General features: G+C 39.2%; 1 protein-coding gene across 4 annotated transcripts in view; it reads right to left on the reverse strand.

The window, feature by feature from the left end:
- The window catches only part of LOC113061725 (spectrin beta chain, non-erythrocytic 4-like), an 83,665-nt gene that overhangs the window by 66,681 nt on the left and 1,729 nt on the right, over positions 1-15,255 (reverse strand). For 2 of the 4 annotated variants that reach the window (XM_026231114.1, XM_026231109.1), the window contains exons 2-3: positions 1,235-1,402; positions 266-417 (exon numbers count right to left, since the gene is read on the reverse strand). In XM_026231114.1, the coding sequence (XP_026086899.1) occupies positions 266-417; positions 1,235-1,379 (297 nt within the window). In that variant the 5' untranslated portion in view covers positions 1,380-1,402. Of the gene's footprint in view, positions 1-265; positions 418-1,234; positions 1,403-15,255 lie in introns of those variants that run through there. The other 2 variants (XM_026231112.1, XM_026231110.1) reach the window with 1 other exon arrangement.

The following is a 15,255-nucleotide window of genomic DNA, read 5'->3' on the forward strand; positions in this document are numbered from 1 at the left end:
CAGCTCATTGCCAAAATGTAATACATCTGGTTTAATTTATCATCTTAGACCATGACATCCTGAACATCAGAACAAGTTTCATAACACAAAATTAATCACCAAAACTTTATTTTAGGTTATCGGCTAATTAATATCAGTTTTAGTTTTTGACCAAAAAAGCAATAAGGTGCATGGCTACTACTAATTAATTATGCAAATTATGTAAAATTTAAAAAGTGGAGAAAAAAAATTAAGTGTAAAAAGGTTAGTTAAGTTGAGGACTCACCAGCAGCTCTCCTGACAGCACCTCCAGCAGCCTGATGAGCATGTATCCGTCTCTCAGGTCATTATACAGGTCAGAGATACGGCAAGACACACGGGATAAATGAGAGTTCACCCACTTAGTAAAGGTTTTCTTCTGGACTGCGTCCCTCTCATCTGATATGATTACAGAAAGACAATCAAAATGTATTTATTTATATTAAGGATACATAATATCGGTAATATATCGGTTATCAGATGATATTAGTATTCAGTCAGTTACATTTAGATAAACTTCGCTGTGGTATTTTTTTATGTTAATCTTAAAAAAAAAAAAACACTAATGATGCTGTTAAATGTAATCTTTAACGAATCTCAGAATTCTTTTTTTTTTTTTTGCATACTGTACATTATAATTTTGATTTGTCTAAATCAGTTGAATATTTGTTACATAAGTTTTATTTCTGCCATATATTATTTCTCCTACATAACAAGAATATGGGTGTTGAAGAATATCATATCTCTAATATATACACTACCTTTCAAGATTAGGGTCAGTTTCACTAATATTTTATGACATTCTCTTATGTTCACAAAGGCTGCATTTATTTAATGAAAAACAGTAATACTTTGAAATATTATTACAATCTAAAATAATTTGTTATATATTTTAAAATGTAATTTATTCCTGTGATGCAAAGCTGAATTTTCAGCATTAATACTCCAGTCTTCACTGTCACATGATCCTTCTTATTACTGTCATTGTTGAAAGCCGTTTTAGCTGCTTGATATTTTTGTGGGAACCAAGATACATTCTTTTAGGATCTTTTAATTACTAGAAATTTTTGAAATAGAAATCTTTAAAAATATTTATTTTTTTAATTAGAAGCAAAAGAAGAAGAACTGACCCGAAACTTCAGGACATTATAGATACAGTATGTGCTAAAAATATAGACACATGCACAGTCACAGATCCAGCAGATCTTCTACTCACCTGCAAGTGCTTTGATGCGGGAGTGCTCAAATAGTTTGGCACTGGTGGTCTCTGTTTCCCAGAATCCTGTGCTTGAAGGCCTGTTGTTGTTGTTGAGCTGTCTCTGGGCCTCAGCATTGTCCAAGTCTGTTGAGGCATTGGCCATTGCGCCCGCTTCCTCAAGCAGCCCTGCATACAGTGCAGTAAAAGTCAGTTTTCAAAGTACCACTCAAACACATACAAACACAAACCTTATACAATCCAAATCACAGTTCATAAAGACATTGATTTCAGATTCAGGAGATACAGACAAGGAGACAAGGAACATTGAATAGGAGAAATGGATACTGGACATGGCAGCTAATCTATGTGACTTCAGCATTTAAATTAACACAGCCAAATGCATTTTTGACTTTTTTTTTTTTTTTGAGTGTTCAGTGTATAGCTGATTTGACATATGTTGTTGGAATGTCAATTTGGCAAGCAGTTTCAGTCTTTTAATGGTTGATGAACAGATGAACATGAATCTGGCAATGGTTTGTTATGTTGGTTCTTGTACGCGTCACAGCAGTTTGGAAATTAAACGTCTGTTGAGTGGTGCTAAAAGGTTAATGGAATTTGAAAACACTACACTAAAATGAACCGATAATGTTAACAAAATCAAATGTGGCATAAAAACACTTGCCACCATGCCACTTTTAGCTTATTTCTACATGTGTTTGACATTTATTTTATAAGCTTACTTATGATTCGTGCTTCACAGGACTCATAAATGCTAATAATGCTGTAACGTGTGCGCTACAGAGCAAGTTTACTATATCAGAAATGAAATACATATAGAGCTGGTTATGTGATGTAAACGTCAAAATGTACAAATCTTACAAAAGAAAGTTGTTTTAGAAAAGTAAGGAAATTGTTTTAGAAAGATGTCTTTGAAGTTGTTTTACTGCCTATTAGTATTCATTTAATCTGGATACGGCTGTGAATTGCTTGACTTTTCTTTACCTTTGAAACACAAATGAAGATTTTTTTTTTATCGGAAATATTTTTGTTTCACCATTTTAAGCCTTTTTCATCAAGTCTTGGACGCCTCGAAAAGTTAATAAACAGATCAAACAACTAATCCATATGAATCAAGCTGTGGAAACAATTGCGAATAATATGTGAATAAAAGGCTAAATTAAAACTGTTCATCATATAAAGCAATGATGACATCTTTTGAAAGATTGGATTATTCCACTCAATTCATGTAATTAATTTTACTAACCCTTAAAAGTGTCTTTGCACACATAAAGCTACAGAAAGGTACAACAAAAATACGACCAACTAGGGCTGTCACGAAAACAAATTTTGCTGGACGATAAACTGTCCAGGAAATTATCGCAGAAAAATGATAATATTGTTGTTCTAAGACCAGTTTCAACTAATTTAATGATAATAGCACAGTATACCTTTTCAAAAATCAATACAATTTTATTTTATTTTATGGCAGATTCAGAGCAAGAAATACGAACATGTTGACTTTGTGTGGCTTAAAATTAATTAATTTTGCATGTTATATTATGTTTATATGCCAGTTAGGGATGCTGATATTGACCGTTTAACCGTTAACCGAAAGTAAACATTTTGACAAATGAAGGGGCCATTGACATATCAAGTCTTTTTTTTGTGCTCAAGTTCGTTATTTCAGATGCGGTATGCGCGCTCATAATGGAAGCGCAACGCGCTCGTTTTTTCCAGGCCCGCCTGTACCACATCTAGTTAAAAAACATGCAATCTTCAGTAAAATTAAACAAATAAATAAATGTGATTTCGTACTGTTGGGTTCTAGTCTAACCAATTTAAGATGAAGAGAAATTTTCTTTTTGTGTTTATTTTAGTCACTTCAAGAAGTTATGAGGTGAAGTTCAATGACTAATGGATATATTTACCATTTTGGCTTTCTGTTTAGATAAACTGCACACTTGATCACTATTTTACTGCTCTTGGGACTGAGCCTACATGCTTCCTACAGCTCCTGTGACGTCTGCTTTGTAAGGCACTATGAATTGGAATTGGTGATTACAACACAGCCATGGTTCCTGACATGTGAACTAATGTATTGTCTATATGTGCAGTGCAAGCTAGCTTAACAGGTGATTTGCGTCGCAGTTATTAACCTACTATGTTATCTAATGTAGCTCAGAAATGCTGCATTGGCTATTCAGCAGCATCCATGGCCGGAACGGTTTGTTTTATGAGGCAGATATTCCTGTGAAACCAAAACAAATATCTGTCCTATTTTCCCTCAAGCTGATGTACAGTAGCTTCATGAGAGTGTGACGTCAAGTGACCCTTTCACAGGAATACAGAACAACTGGGTCAAATCACCTACTAATGTAAGAGAGAGCACCCCCTCTTATTTTCTTCAGCGTCTTGAGAAGTGAATTTAGTATGAATGAATTTCTAATAGATATTAGGAGGCTAATCCTTCACCCCATCCCCCTTCCAGAAGCCTTTCCACTGCCTGCCAGTGAACAACCAGACCATCATTGGTGAGCTGTGCGTCATATGTGCCGTTTCATGAATTTCCATCCAACAGTCACTGTTCTCCTGGTTATAAACAAACACAGAGAGTCTTTGACAGGTGTTCACCTCACACGCTCATTGAGATTTCAGTCATTATTATCTTGAGAATGCAGCACACAAATGCAGAGCGTTCCCCTTCCCCCAGTACTCATAAACCCAAAATCTCAACAGCCCCATCCCCCATAATAACACACACACACACACACACTGTGGTTTTGGACATCCTGACAAATATTCCAAATGGCACATCAAGAGATAGCAAGAGATACGCTGAATTTATGTTTTGTGTGACAGATTTATGCCTTTCTTGTTTCATTTTATTTATTTATTTTTTGCATTAAATACATTTTCATATTTGACTTGTACATATAAAAATGTATATATATATATTTAAACATTTATAGTTAGTAGGTGTATTAAATTGTATGTCAAGAGATAAGCTGAATTTGTTTTGTACGACAGGCTTATGTCATTCTTTTTCTTAATTTGAGTATATATTTGCATTTTATACATTTTCATATTTCATTTGTACATACTGTATTTATTTCTATTTTTGCATTATTTTTATTTCCATATATTTAAATGTGTGTTTGTGTGTGTGTGTGTGTGTGTATATATATATATATATATATATATATATATATATATATATTTTTTTTTTTTTTTTTTTTAAATCCTCATTATGTTTAAACATTTTCAGCATATATATGAAAGTGTTTCAGATGTTTCACAGTTGGCCTTATTTCTCAGCTTCTTCACAAATCGTGAGATGGGGCATATGTTTTATGTAAAAAGGAATTCATTTCTTCAAGGCACACTGACATTTTCCCTTTTGTCACAGAGTAAAATTCTCAATCACAATCCACTCGGGACATTCTTTTGTAATATCATTTGATTTATCAATGTATTCATAACACAAACCCAAAATAGACTATAGAGAGCTTGCAAAAATTATTTTTAGAACAAATTGTAAAAATGAACATTCTTAAATACCCTCTACCTATAAGCAGAAGGGGGGTTGAGATACAGTATCACCCAAGAGACAATGCAAATTATTTCAAAATGAATGCCAGTTTCAAAGGAATGGGTGAAAGACATATGTGACCATGGACCACAAAACCAGTTTTTAGAGATTTGCGATCTGATTTGCGAGCTTTCTATTGGTGTATGGTTTGTTAGGATTCGGACAATATTTGTCTGAGATACAGCTATTTGAAAATTTGGAATCTAAGGGTAAAAGAAAATCTAAATACTGACAAAATCACCTTTAAAGTTGTCCAAACGAATTCGTAGCAACGCATATTATTAATAAAAAAAAATATTTTGATATATTTACAGTATGAAATGTACAAAATATCTTCATGGAACAAGATCTTTACTTAATATCCTGATGATTTTTGGCATTAAAGAAAAATCAATCATTTTGACCCATACAATGTATTTTTGGCTCTTGCTACTACCCAAGCGACCTAAGTTTTGTGCTCCAGGGTCACATATAAACATTTTCCTATCACATTAAACTAGTTTATGAATTAGATTAAGCCCTGCAGTGCAGTACTACCACTGGAATGTCAAATAAGTCAAGAATTTTATCAAACCAGAAATCTATGTATCAGTCTGAGATTAAAAAAAAAAAAAAAAAAAACATCTATAAGCCAACATTTTTGATTTATTTCAGAGTAAGACATGGATCTTGCTAAAATGATCCCAAACACATAATATAAAAATGCAAACCTGACCTAAATATTACTCCCACTTTTGAGAAAATACACCCACAAAGTCTATGAGCTGTTGAACACAAGCTCATAAGTGTGATCTCTGGTGCTTGTTGTAATTCACTAATTCATGTTCACAATCTCTTCTTTATTTGCAGCCTCATTCGATTAAAGATGCACTAAGCAAATTTTGCCAAGTGATGCTGATATCTGAAAGCACCAAAACAAACAAGCCCATACCCCAAAAGGACATCGCCCCTATTTTGAAATCTTGATATCTTGATAAAAAAACATTTTCCAGAAGTTGCTTAGAGCACCTTTATCACTGAGAATCAAACATATCATCACAGAAATCTGACATACAGCTTGTAAAGGAATCCTCAATTATCTATTTTCTGGTACAAGAGTAGTTCCATCAGTTCCTTCAGCAAAGCCCATAAACAAACATCAATTTTAATTTGGTCTTATAATCATACTGTTGTTTCCTCATATATTTCCTACTGAATGTTAATGGGCTTCATTAATTTTAATATCACACCAGAGGAAACTTGACAGCTTTTGTCATCGATGAAAGCAATGAAAACATTTTTTAAAATGTGAAGAAAAAAAAAATTCAATTTTGATTTTCTACATTCTATTGCTAATGGTTCATTTTCCAGAAGAAAAAGACTGTAATTTAAATGTGTATTTTGATCAATACTAATTAAGTCAACTGTTTTTAAATCTCAAAGCTAAAATACATTGACTAAAAGACAAACTTTTTTATGTCATGGGTTCTTTACTATTCTTTAAGATTTCCTTGTGAAAAATGACATACTTAAGCATACTTTTTTTTTTTTTTTTTAACAGAAATAATGGGATTTATTTATAGGTGCAAACTGAATGTAATCAAATTAATACATATTATAGTTTACATTGTTACATAAATGTGTGTTGGAAGTGTGTGTACACATCCATTCTATAATGATAAAAATCCACCTGTTTTTAAAATCCCTATTTTAAACCCTATTAAAAACCCCTTTCTCAAATCAGGCTGTTCTGAAATTTCCTGTCCGAGTGATGTAGTTCTGCACAGGCCCCTCCCACCAGGGCCATGCACAGAGATTGTGAGGGGCAGTGGGCAAAACCTAAAAAAGGTTAATACATGTATTTCATGATCTGGGTCATTATTTAATACAAAACCACACATAATGTTCCTACTGTATCTCTGTCAATCATTCTGATATTTAGTTAAAATGGGTGCTGTCTATCACTGTCTTTAATCAGTTCTGTGAATGACTGTATGGTCATTCTTTATAAAGTAGCAACAATGTCGTTTGTAAAGTACAGTCTTAGGCACATTAGTATTTTCACCCCAAAAAAGGGTTCCTCTTCAGGAACTCGAGCTGTGTTGAGAATGTTTGGGGAATGCCTCCAGTGTGACGTCTCTGAATAACATGTGTAATTAGTCCAATGAATGGGCGAGACGTCATAGGCGGGTGACGTCAGAGACCAGCAAGCATAAAAGCACGAGCGACGAAGCCGGCAGCCAGCCTTCTGTTTTCAGCATCTGTGCGTTTCAGTCGCTATCTGTTTGTGAGTCTTATTTAGTGTCGTTTGTCCACTGATAAACTCCATTTGTCAAAGCTTCAGTCAAGAGAAGTTTTGGGTGAGAGCAGGCAGTGTTCAGGCTGTGTGTTTTCCCTGCCAGCAAAAAAGGGTAGGGACACAAGCAGCTCATGTGTTGTCTACTTGATAGTGAAGCGCGCAGTGTCAGCTCTCGAGGGAGTTAACGGCTGCAATGCGAGTGTTTTCTCTTTGTGGAGAGAGCCTTCACTGACGTTTCTCATGGTGCCAGCCCAGCTTTCGCTGAAGCGTAGCGGTGGTTGTGCTCGCGGGTTTCGCTTTTGGATCTGCTGGAAGGAATGTAGACGTGCAAGTCCCTACCTTCTTCCTTAACCACCAGATCCGGCGCCCACTCTCGGGGGTTTGAAAGCCCGCGTTTGCAGTACTTTATCCCCGGTGAGAGGGCGTGACGTGCTGCCTGTCTTTCTCTGAGGAGATTGATGTGGAAGGCGTCAATGAGCTTGCCAGTTGCACAAGCACCAGTTACAAAAGCATATTATGTCCAATATTATAATAGGCAGCATTAATGAGGAGTGGAGCTCACGCAGTTGGCTTTGGGGGGCTGACTGTGTTTCTCGCTGTTAAGCGCTCCGGTCTCGCCGGGAATGCTCTGAGGAGTATGTCCGTGCATGCAATTTTGCGGTTGAGGTCGCGCTGCTGCTGAGGCATGGCGGGGACCCTGATAACACAAATCGCACATGATCTGGTGAACGGGTTGGAGATGGCTTGTCCTATCTCCACCCATGCTCACTAGATCTAGAGCTCGTTCTCGAGGCTTGCAAGCTAGCATTGCGGTTTCTTCGCCCTCTGTGGCAGAGCTCGCTGCAGAATTTATCTTTCTCTGAGGAGATTGATGTTGCTTGTGTGACTGAGTGGCAAAAAAGAGAAAAGACATGTGCGCTGCCGAGACAACGTGTGTATTACATTGTTTCGTTTTGATGTGAGTTTTTCTACACCAGACTGTGTTGACTTGTCTGGTTGTTGACTACATTTAATTCTGTATAAAATGACATATTTATATGACTATGTGAAGTTAGATGTACAGGGGCTCTTGGGATGTAATTTCCTGTGTAAGAACACATGTTTACCTCTCCTCCTCTGAGGAAGTTGAGGCGGTCAGGGGCTGATCGGCAGAGCAGTCCCAACCGTGTTCCAGCCTCTCATGCCCGGGGGTGTCACTTTTTTACTCTGCAGACAATAGAGTCAGGTGGCGCTCCCAGGCCAAAGCCTTTTAGTGGAAAGTGGTTCTGTGGACTGTCGTTTTTGCTGGATAGCCTTCGTCATAACGTCCTGATGCCGAAGGCCTAGGACTTTTTGAGGGCCAGCTCCCTCTGGGGAATAGCGGTGTACACCATATTACACGGTGCCCATCTCTCCTCAGTGCCCTCAGGAGATCGTTCTGACAACCCTGCCATTGTTCCAGGGCACAGCAGTCCCCGGCGAGCGCTTCTCTGTTACCGCCCGGAAACGTAGCGGTGCTAAGAGGCTTGCTACCTCTACGGAGGTCTCTAGAGCAGCTAGTACAGTCTTCCCCTGCTGGTCTGCTGCTTCAGGGCACTGAGCTGGTGGCTCTAGAATCTAGTGGTGTAGAGTCTAGATGCACCAGAGGCCAGTCTCGCGAGACTGCTTCCCTTAGGACAGGGATAGGCAACTCCGGTCCTGGAGGGCCACTATCCTACAGAGTTTAGCTCCAACCCTAAAAACACACCTTAAAAAAAGGCAGTCAGTGTTTTCGGGATTACTAGATAGATACAGGCAGGTGAGTTTTTATGAGGGCTGAAGCTAAAGGATGGTGGCCCTCCAGGACCAGAGTTGCCTATCCCTGCCTTAGGAGGTCAAATGGCGGTGTGGGAGCCCCTGCCAAGTGTGCTTTATGGGGTCCTGCCCTGAGCAGGCTCTGGTCTAGTCTTGCTAGTAGATGACGTGGGTCTGAGGACTGTCGTTTTTAGAAGACTTCAGCTACAACTGTCCTGATGCTATGGCTCAGGACCTCGGAGAGCAGGCCCCTCTGGGGAAGAGTGGTGTACACTGCATTACACAATGCCCGTCTCTCTTCTATGCCCTCAGGAGTACGATCAGCCAACCCTGCCGGTATTCCGAGTGCTCCTCTCAGTTACCGCCCGTAAACGTAGCGGTGCTAAGAGGCTTGCGACCTCCTGGGAGGTTTCCAGAGCAGCTAGTTCGGCCCTCTCCTGTTGGTGAGCTGCTTCATGGCACTAAGCTAACTGCTCTGATGACACCAAAGATCAGTCTTGAGAGGCTGATTCCCTTAGCAGACTATTTGGCAGCGTGAAAACTACTGTCAAATTTGTCTCAGTGGGTCCTGCACACTGTAGTGAGAGGCCACACAATCCAGTTCTGGTGGGCACCAAGCAGGCTCTGTTAATGGAACAGAAGTAGACTCTCTCTGAGCACGGAGGCCATCAAGGGGGTCCCTCCTCAGGTTGTAGAGTCTGGGTCCTACAGCCGGTACTTCACTGTTCCGAGGAAGGATGAGGTGTTGTGTCCTTTTTTAGATCTGTGCTTTTTGAACCGCTCAGTCAGAGGACTGAAGTTAAGCACGTTTGCACAGGCCGAGGGCTGGTGTGTCATGATCAAAAAGATGCACTTATCTCCATCCTTCTTAGGGCCCTATTTTAATGATCTGAAACGCAAGTGTCAAAGCGCAAAGCGCAAGTAAGTTTGTGGGCAGGTCTCGGCGCTGTTGCTATTTTCCAGGCGGGATAAATGGCTCTTGCGCCCGGCGCAAATCTAAAATGGGTTGGTCTGAAGTAGCTTCATTATTCATAGGTGTGGTTTGGGCGTAACATGAAATAAACCAATCAGAGCGTCATCCAACATTCCCTTTAAAAGCAGGTGCGCAAGTTCCATTATGGATTGCTATTTTTATGGCGTATTTACCAGGCGCACGCCAGGAGCGGTTCACAGCCGAGGAGACTGATGTTCTTGTAAGAGCAGTGAAAGACAGAGAAGTTGTGTTGTATGGGGATGGGAGAAACCCACCCAAAATAGCGTCGGTTAAACAGGCGTGGGAGGAAATAGCCACAATTTGTCAGATGTCCTTATATACACATATGTCTTGCCACTATTTGGCCAACAGGTCTGATCCTTAATTACTACAATTAGCCTGAATAATTTGTAAGCTAGATTTATGCCTATTTTTTCACATCTTCGTGGCACACCACAATGATTTCCGTCATCTCACGTGTTAATATTTTTTAGTGTAACAATTTATGATTTGCAAAAATAACTGTTGCATCTGTGTAGATTACATGAGCAAAGTGTATGCGCGTTGTGCACGCTATACATTATGGTCAAGCATGCGCCCTTAAAATAGCATAATGAACAACGCGCAACGCGCCACTGACTTTAGACTAGGTTTTTTCTGGTCAGTGGCGCAATTGTTTAATGGAACAGCAAAATAGCACCAGGGATCGTTTGCGCCGGAACACGCCTCCTTTTTTGTGCCGAACCGCCCAGGGAGCGCAAGTTCATTCACTAGTTTAGCGACGTGCTTCTGTGGAGGGAAAAGCGCGCTTTGCGCGGGTGCAAAATAGGAATGACACATGCGTCGGTGTACAAAGTCAATTGCGCTGGGTGCAAGATAGGGCCCTTAATCGAAAGTTCCTGAGGTTTGCCTCTGTGGGCAAAAGCCTACCAATACGGATCTGGCTTTGCACTCTCACCCCACACTTTCACGACTCAACCACATTGATGATTGGTTGATATTAGCTCAATCAGAGCAGATGACAGTTCGGCATCGAGGTGTCATTCTCGCTCACGTAAAAGAGCTAGGGTTAAGATTTAACGCCAAGAAAAGTGTGATTTTTCCAGTACAGAACCACTTAACTGGGCGTGGTGTGGTATTCGACCACGATGCAGGCACGTATGTCACCTGCTTGGATTGAGTCGATCCTCACTGCAGTTGCGAGAGTGAGAGAAGGCCGGTCACTCACTGTCAAGCAGTCTCAGAGACTGCTGGGTCTGATGGCAGCTGCGTCCAACGTGAATGCTATTGGCCTGCTATACATGAGACCCCTACAGTGGAGGCTCAAGACCAAGGGGAAACCCACTTCGCATGCTAAAGGTCTAACTTGTGAAGGGGTCAGTGATTGTCTTCTTGACAACTGTCAGATCAGTAGTCTAGTAGTCTTATTGTGTAGCATAGTAAACCAAAATGAGAGACCATTTTAAAAGCTTGGGAAACCTTAGCAGGTGTTTTGAGTTAATTAGATTGGCATGTCACCATATTGTAATTTGTTGTGAACTGGTGGGTTTTTGTTAAATGTGAGCCAAAATCATCACAATTAAAATAACCAAAGACTTAAACTACTTCAGTATGTGTGCATTTAATTTATTTAATACACAAGTTTCACAATTTGAGTTGAATTACTGAAATAAAGGAGTTTTTCCACAACATGCTTATTGAGATGCACCTGTAGCTGTTAATGAACAAGCTTCGATAACTGTGGTCTCTACACCAGTGAGGTTGTGAGTGATGCTGTGGAATGGCAGGAAAACACGGAGCGGTTTCTTGGAATCAGCGGATGTTTAGCGGAAGGTTAAAAAAACGATTTGAGCTCAGGTGAGGGTGGGGTGTGTTGAGAGGGGCATCTCAGCTGATGAAGGGAAAGGGGCAGTGGCTCTAGCCACCGGGCCACCCCCCTGTGCACGGCCCTGCCTCCCACAATAGTTGATTGACAAGTCCCTTTTACCTTAGACCCACCCTGAATGAGCTGTGAGCTGTCCGCCACTGTGTCGAATCCGGTGCAGGGGAAGACAAGAATGTCTCTGATTGAGAAATTGAGGTGTTTTGTTGTTGGATGTAATAATGAATATATCAGTCGTCATTTACTACCAACATCTGACCCGCTGAAGGATTAACGTTAAATTCGTTTTGAAGTAATGTGCCGATCCTGATCTGCTTAAATGCATCTATATTCGCACAAATCATTTGTGATCCAACATCTTTTACTGAAGAAGTAAGGTTTTTTTTTTATGAATCTTTGCAAATCACCTTTCCCAATAAGTGTAACTTAGCAAGTTTCGCGGCTGAAGTTTACAGCCCGCTCATCACCCAACAGAAGAAAGGGTCAGGGTCAGCAGAGCTCATTAGCATTTAAAGCAACATGAACTAGAACTGCGTGCTGAAAACAGAGCTCATTTTAACAGGGTTAAAAGGGTGTTTTTTACACTACCATTGAGAAATTAAAAAAAACGTTCAATTTGACATTATTACAAATTTCCCTTTTTAGAAGTGCACATTCAATACAATTAAGCAAGCTTCTTTTTCATAAGGGTTCACATGTTAATAATCTCCAAACTTTTTTTTCCTATGCATTTAGCAGACACTTTTTATCTAAAGCAACTTTAGGGGAACGACTTTTGGGGAAGTCGTGGCCTAATGGTTAGAGGGTTGGACTCCCAATCGAAGGGTTGTGGGTTCTAGTCTCGGGCCGGATGGAATTGTGGGTGGGGGGAGTGCATGTACAGTTCTCTCTCCACCTTCAATACCACGACTTAGGTGCCCTTGAGCAAGGCATCGAACCCCCAACTGCTCCCCGGGTGCCGCAGCATAAATGGCTGCCCACTGCTCCGGGTGTGTGCTCACAGTGTGTGTGTGTGTGTTCACTGCTCTGTGTGTGTGCATTTCGGATGGGTTAAATGCAGAGCACAAATTCTGAGTGTGGGTCACCATACTTGGCTGAATGTCACTTCACTTCACTCACTTACAGTGCATTCAAGCTAACATTTTTACCTAACATGTGTTCCCTGGGAATCAAACCCACAACCTTTTGCACTGCTAACGCAATCACTCAGCCACAGGAATATTTATATATAGTAATAATAATACCCAAACAACAACAGGAAATCCACACATTCAAATTTTTCACATATTTATAATGTATCTCTTACACAACCTGTGTATCGGATAACATCAGGAGTCGGTATAATGTGCCCAGGGTTTCCCTGTCCACTTCCCTGACACCAGGAGTAACAGTTTGACCTTGTGTCAGGCTCTCTTGTCCTTAGTACTAGGCCTGTCAGGGTTTGATTCCTCTCCAGCACCTGGTGTCTACGGACATGACAGGCCTCTGACTGCAGGATCTGACTGACATGTGTTTCTCCCAGACAAAAAACACAGCTGTGAGAAGACCACAAGTCTTTAGGCGTTCACAAGTTTACAATTAACTACACTCCTCACAATCCATCTCAAAAATCAGACATGACTGCACCACACACACACACACACACACACACACACACACACACACACACACACACACACACACACACACACACACTACATTGATTCAGGTCATTTATCCTCTGAGGTTTAAGGCAAAATCAGTAGTTCTGGTTGATGAAGTGTGTATTTTAGAAAGTAGATGTGTCAAAAAGGCTTGTTTTATTTTATTTTTTTAAGGTGGGTAAATCAAGGAGTTGAAGCCTTATTCTACTGCTGTCCTTTGCAGAGTATTGCTCATTATTATATGGCTTCCTCACAGTACTGGCAAGTCGATTAATCTCACTCTCTCTTACAGAGCTGACAAACGCAAACTCTGCTCAGCCTTTCACCTCCTTAGAGATACACAGTTTCACCAAGAAATGATGTGGGGACAATGATGTAATCAAAAGGACACTAGAATTCAACAGCTGACTGTGATTCACCCACTGAAAAAGCAAAACGATTGTCATTTTCTTTAAAGTGCATTTTTATATCGGTCTAATGAAAAGTCATGGTTTTGTTCAGTTTGTCTAGAAGCAAATATCATTCCACCTAATTACATTGTTTTGTATGTGTTAAATAAGGTAGAAATGATTCTTACAGATTTTTACAGTGTATTTCATAATGTAAAATATAATACATATCATCAAAAGATATCACAATAACATTAAAATGAAACATTGACTAACGATGTGTTCTTAGTTTCATACTAATCTACTTTCATATAAGAGCTAATTTAGCTTTGGTTTTTGGTGATCTTAACTTTTTAAAAACCAAATTATTATACTAACCAACATTTTGTTGGCCATTTTGGCTTATGTCTACAGAAAAAACATTATGTCTTTGTAATAAATATCTTTTACTTTATATGATTTTTTTTGTCTAATGGTAAATAAATATTTTTGATTAATACTAAATCAAAACTTTAAGGTTTGAATGAAACTAAAAATAGAATTTCTGAAAAACTTATTTGGCTGTAACAAATTAGTTTTTTTTTTTTTTTAAGTTGGTCCAAAGTATAATTTTTTTAGTGCATATAAAGTGTGCTGACAACAAAATTTGCAGATTTTCTGGACGTTCTGGACATGTTCCACTGCTTGTTTGTTTATTTATTTGTAGTTCTTTCAGCTCATTTTAACATATTTTTTAGCATGCTGAAGTTCATTTCTCAGAATTCCATAGATCTTTGGCCCAGAAAATGCAATATGATTCGGTCTGGGCCCGATTATATTAATTAGTTCGCTCTTTTTAATCTTTTAATCGATCAAAGCAGCAGGTACCATCCACCCTGTCTCCTCACAGTCAGGAAATAAGCATTAGGATAAATCTGCTTAAATATCATACTGACATCATGTTCCTAAATCAGTTCCCATCTTCTCTCAAGACAATGTGAGACCGAGGGACATACAGCTTGGATGTCGAAAATCTGACAGAAGAATTAAAAAAAAAAAGCATCTGCCCTTTAAAAAGGACATTCTACATTTAAATTCAAATAGGTTAGATATAGATAAGGAGCTGAAGCTTTTTCTTAGACTGTAAGTTTGCTTTCAGGGGAATAAAAAACTGATCCAGTCCTCAAAGAGTCGAGGAGGACCTGAGGGAGATCATGCCATGCTGCATTAACATGAAGGCCGTCAGTGCCCAGACAAGAGGAGTTCTCTGTCTCTATGCTTGCTTCATTTCCTGTTTGAACTATGTAGATATAGACATGATGAATGTATTACACTGAAAATCTGCTAGGGGATCAATGACATCATTAAAACTGGACTACATAATCAACATATTCACTTAAACGCAGAGCTGTGTATATTGAGTTTCAGAAACCCAATATGGGTTTCAAGAAAATTCAGTACATTAGGTTTCAGAAACCCAATATGATTTGATTTTAATTTAGCCAGTTTATTTTAAAAGACAACCAACTGAAA

This window comes from Carassius auratus, chromosome 43 (assembly GCF_003368295.1).
Source record: "Carassius auratus strain Wakin chromosome 43, ASM336829v1, whole genome shotgun sequence".
NCBI classification, from domain to species: Eukaryota; Metazoa; Chordata; class Actinopteri; order Cypriniformes; family Cyprinidae; genus Carassius; species Carassius auratus.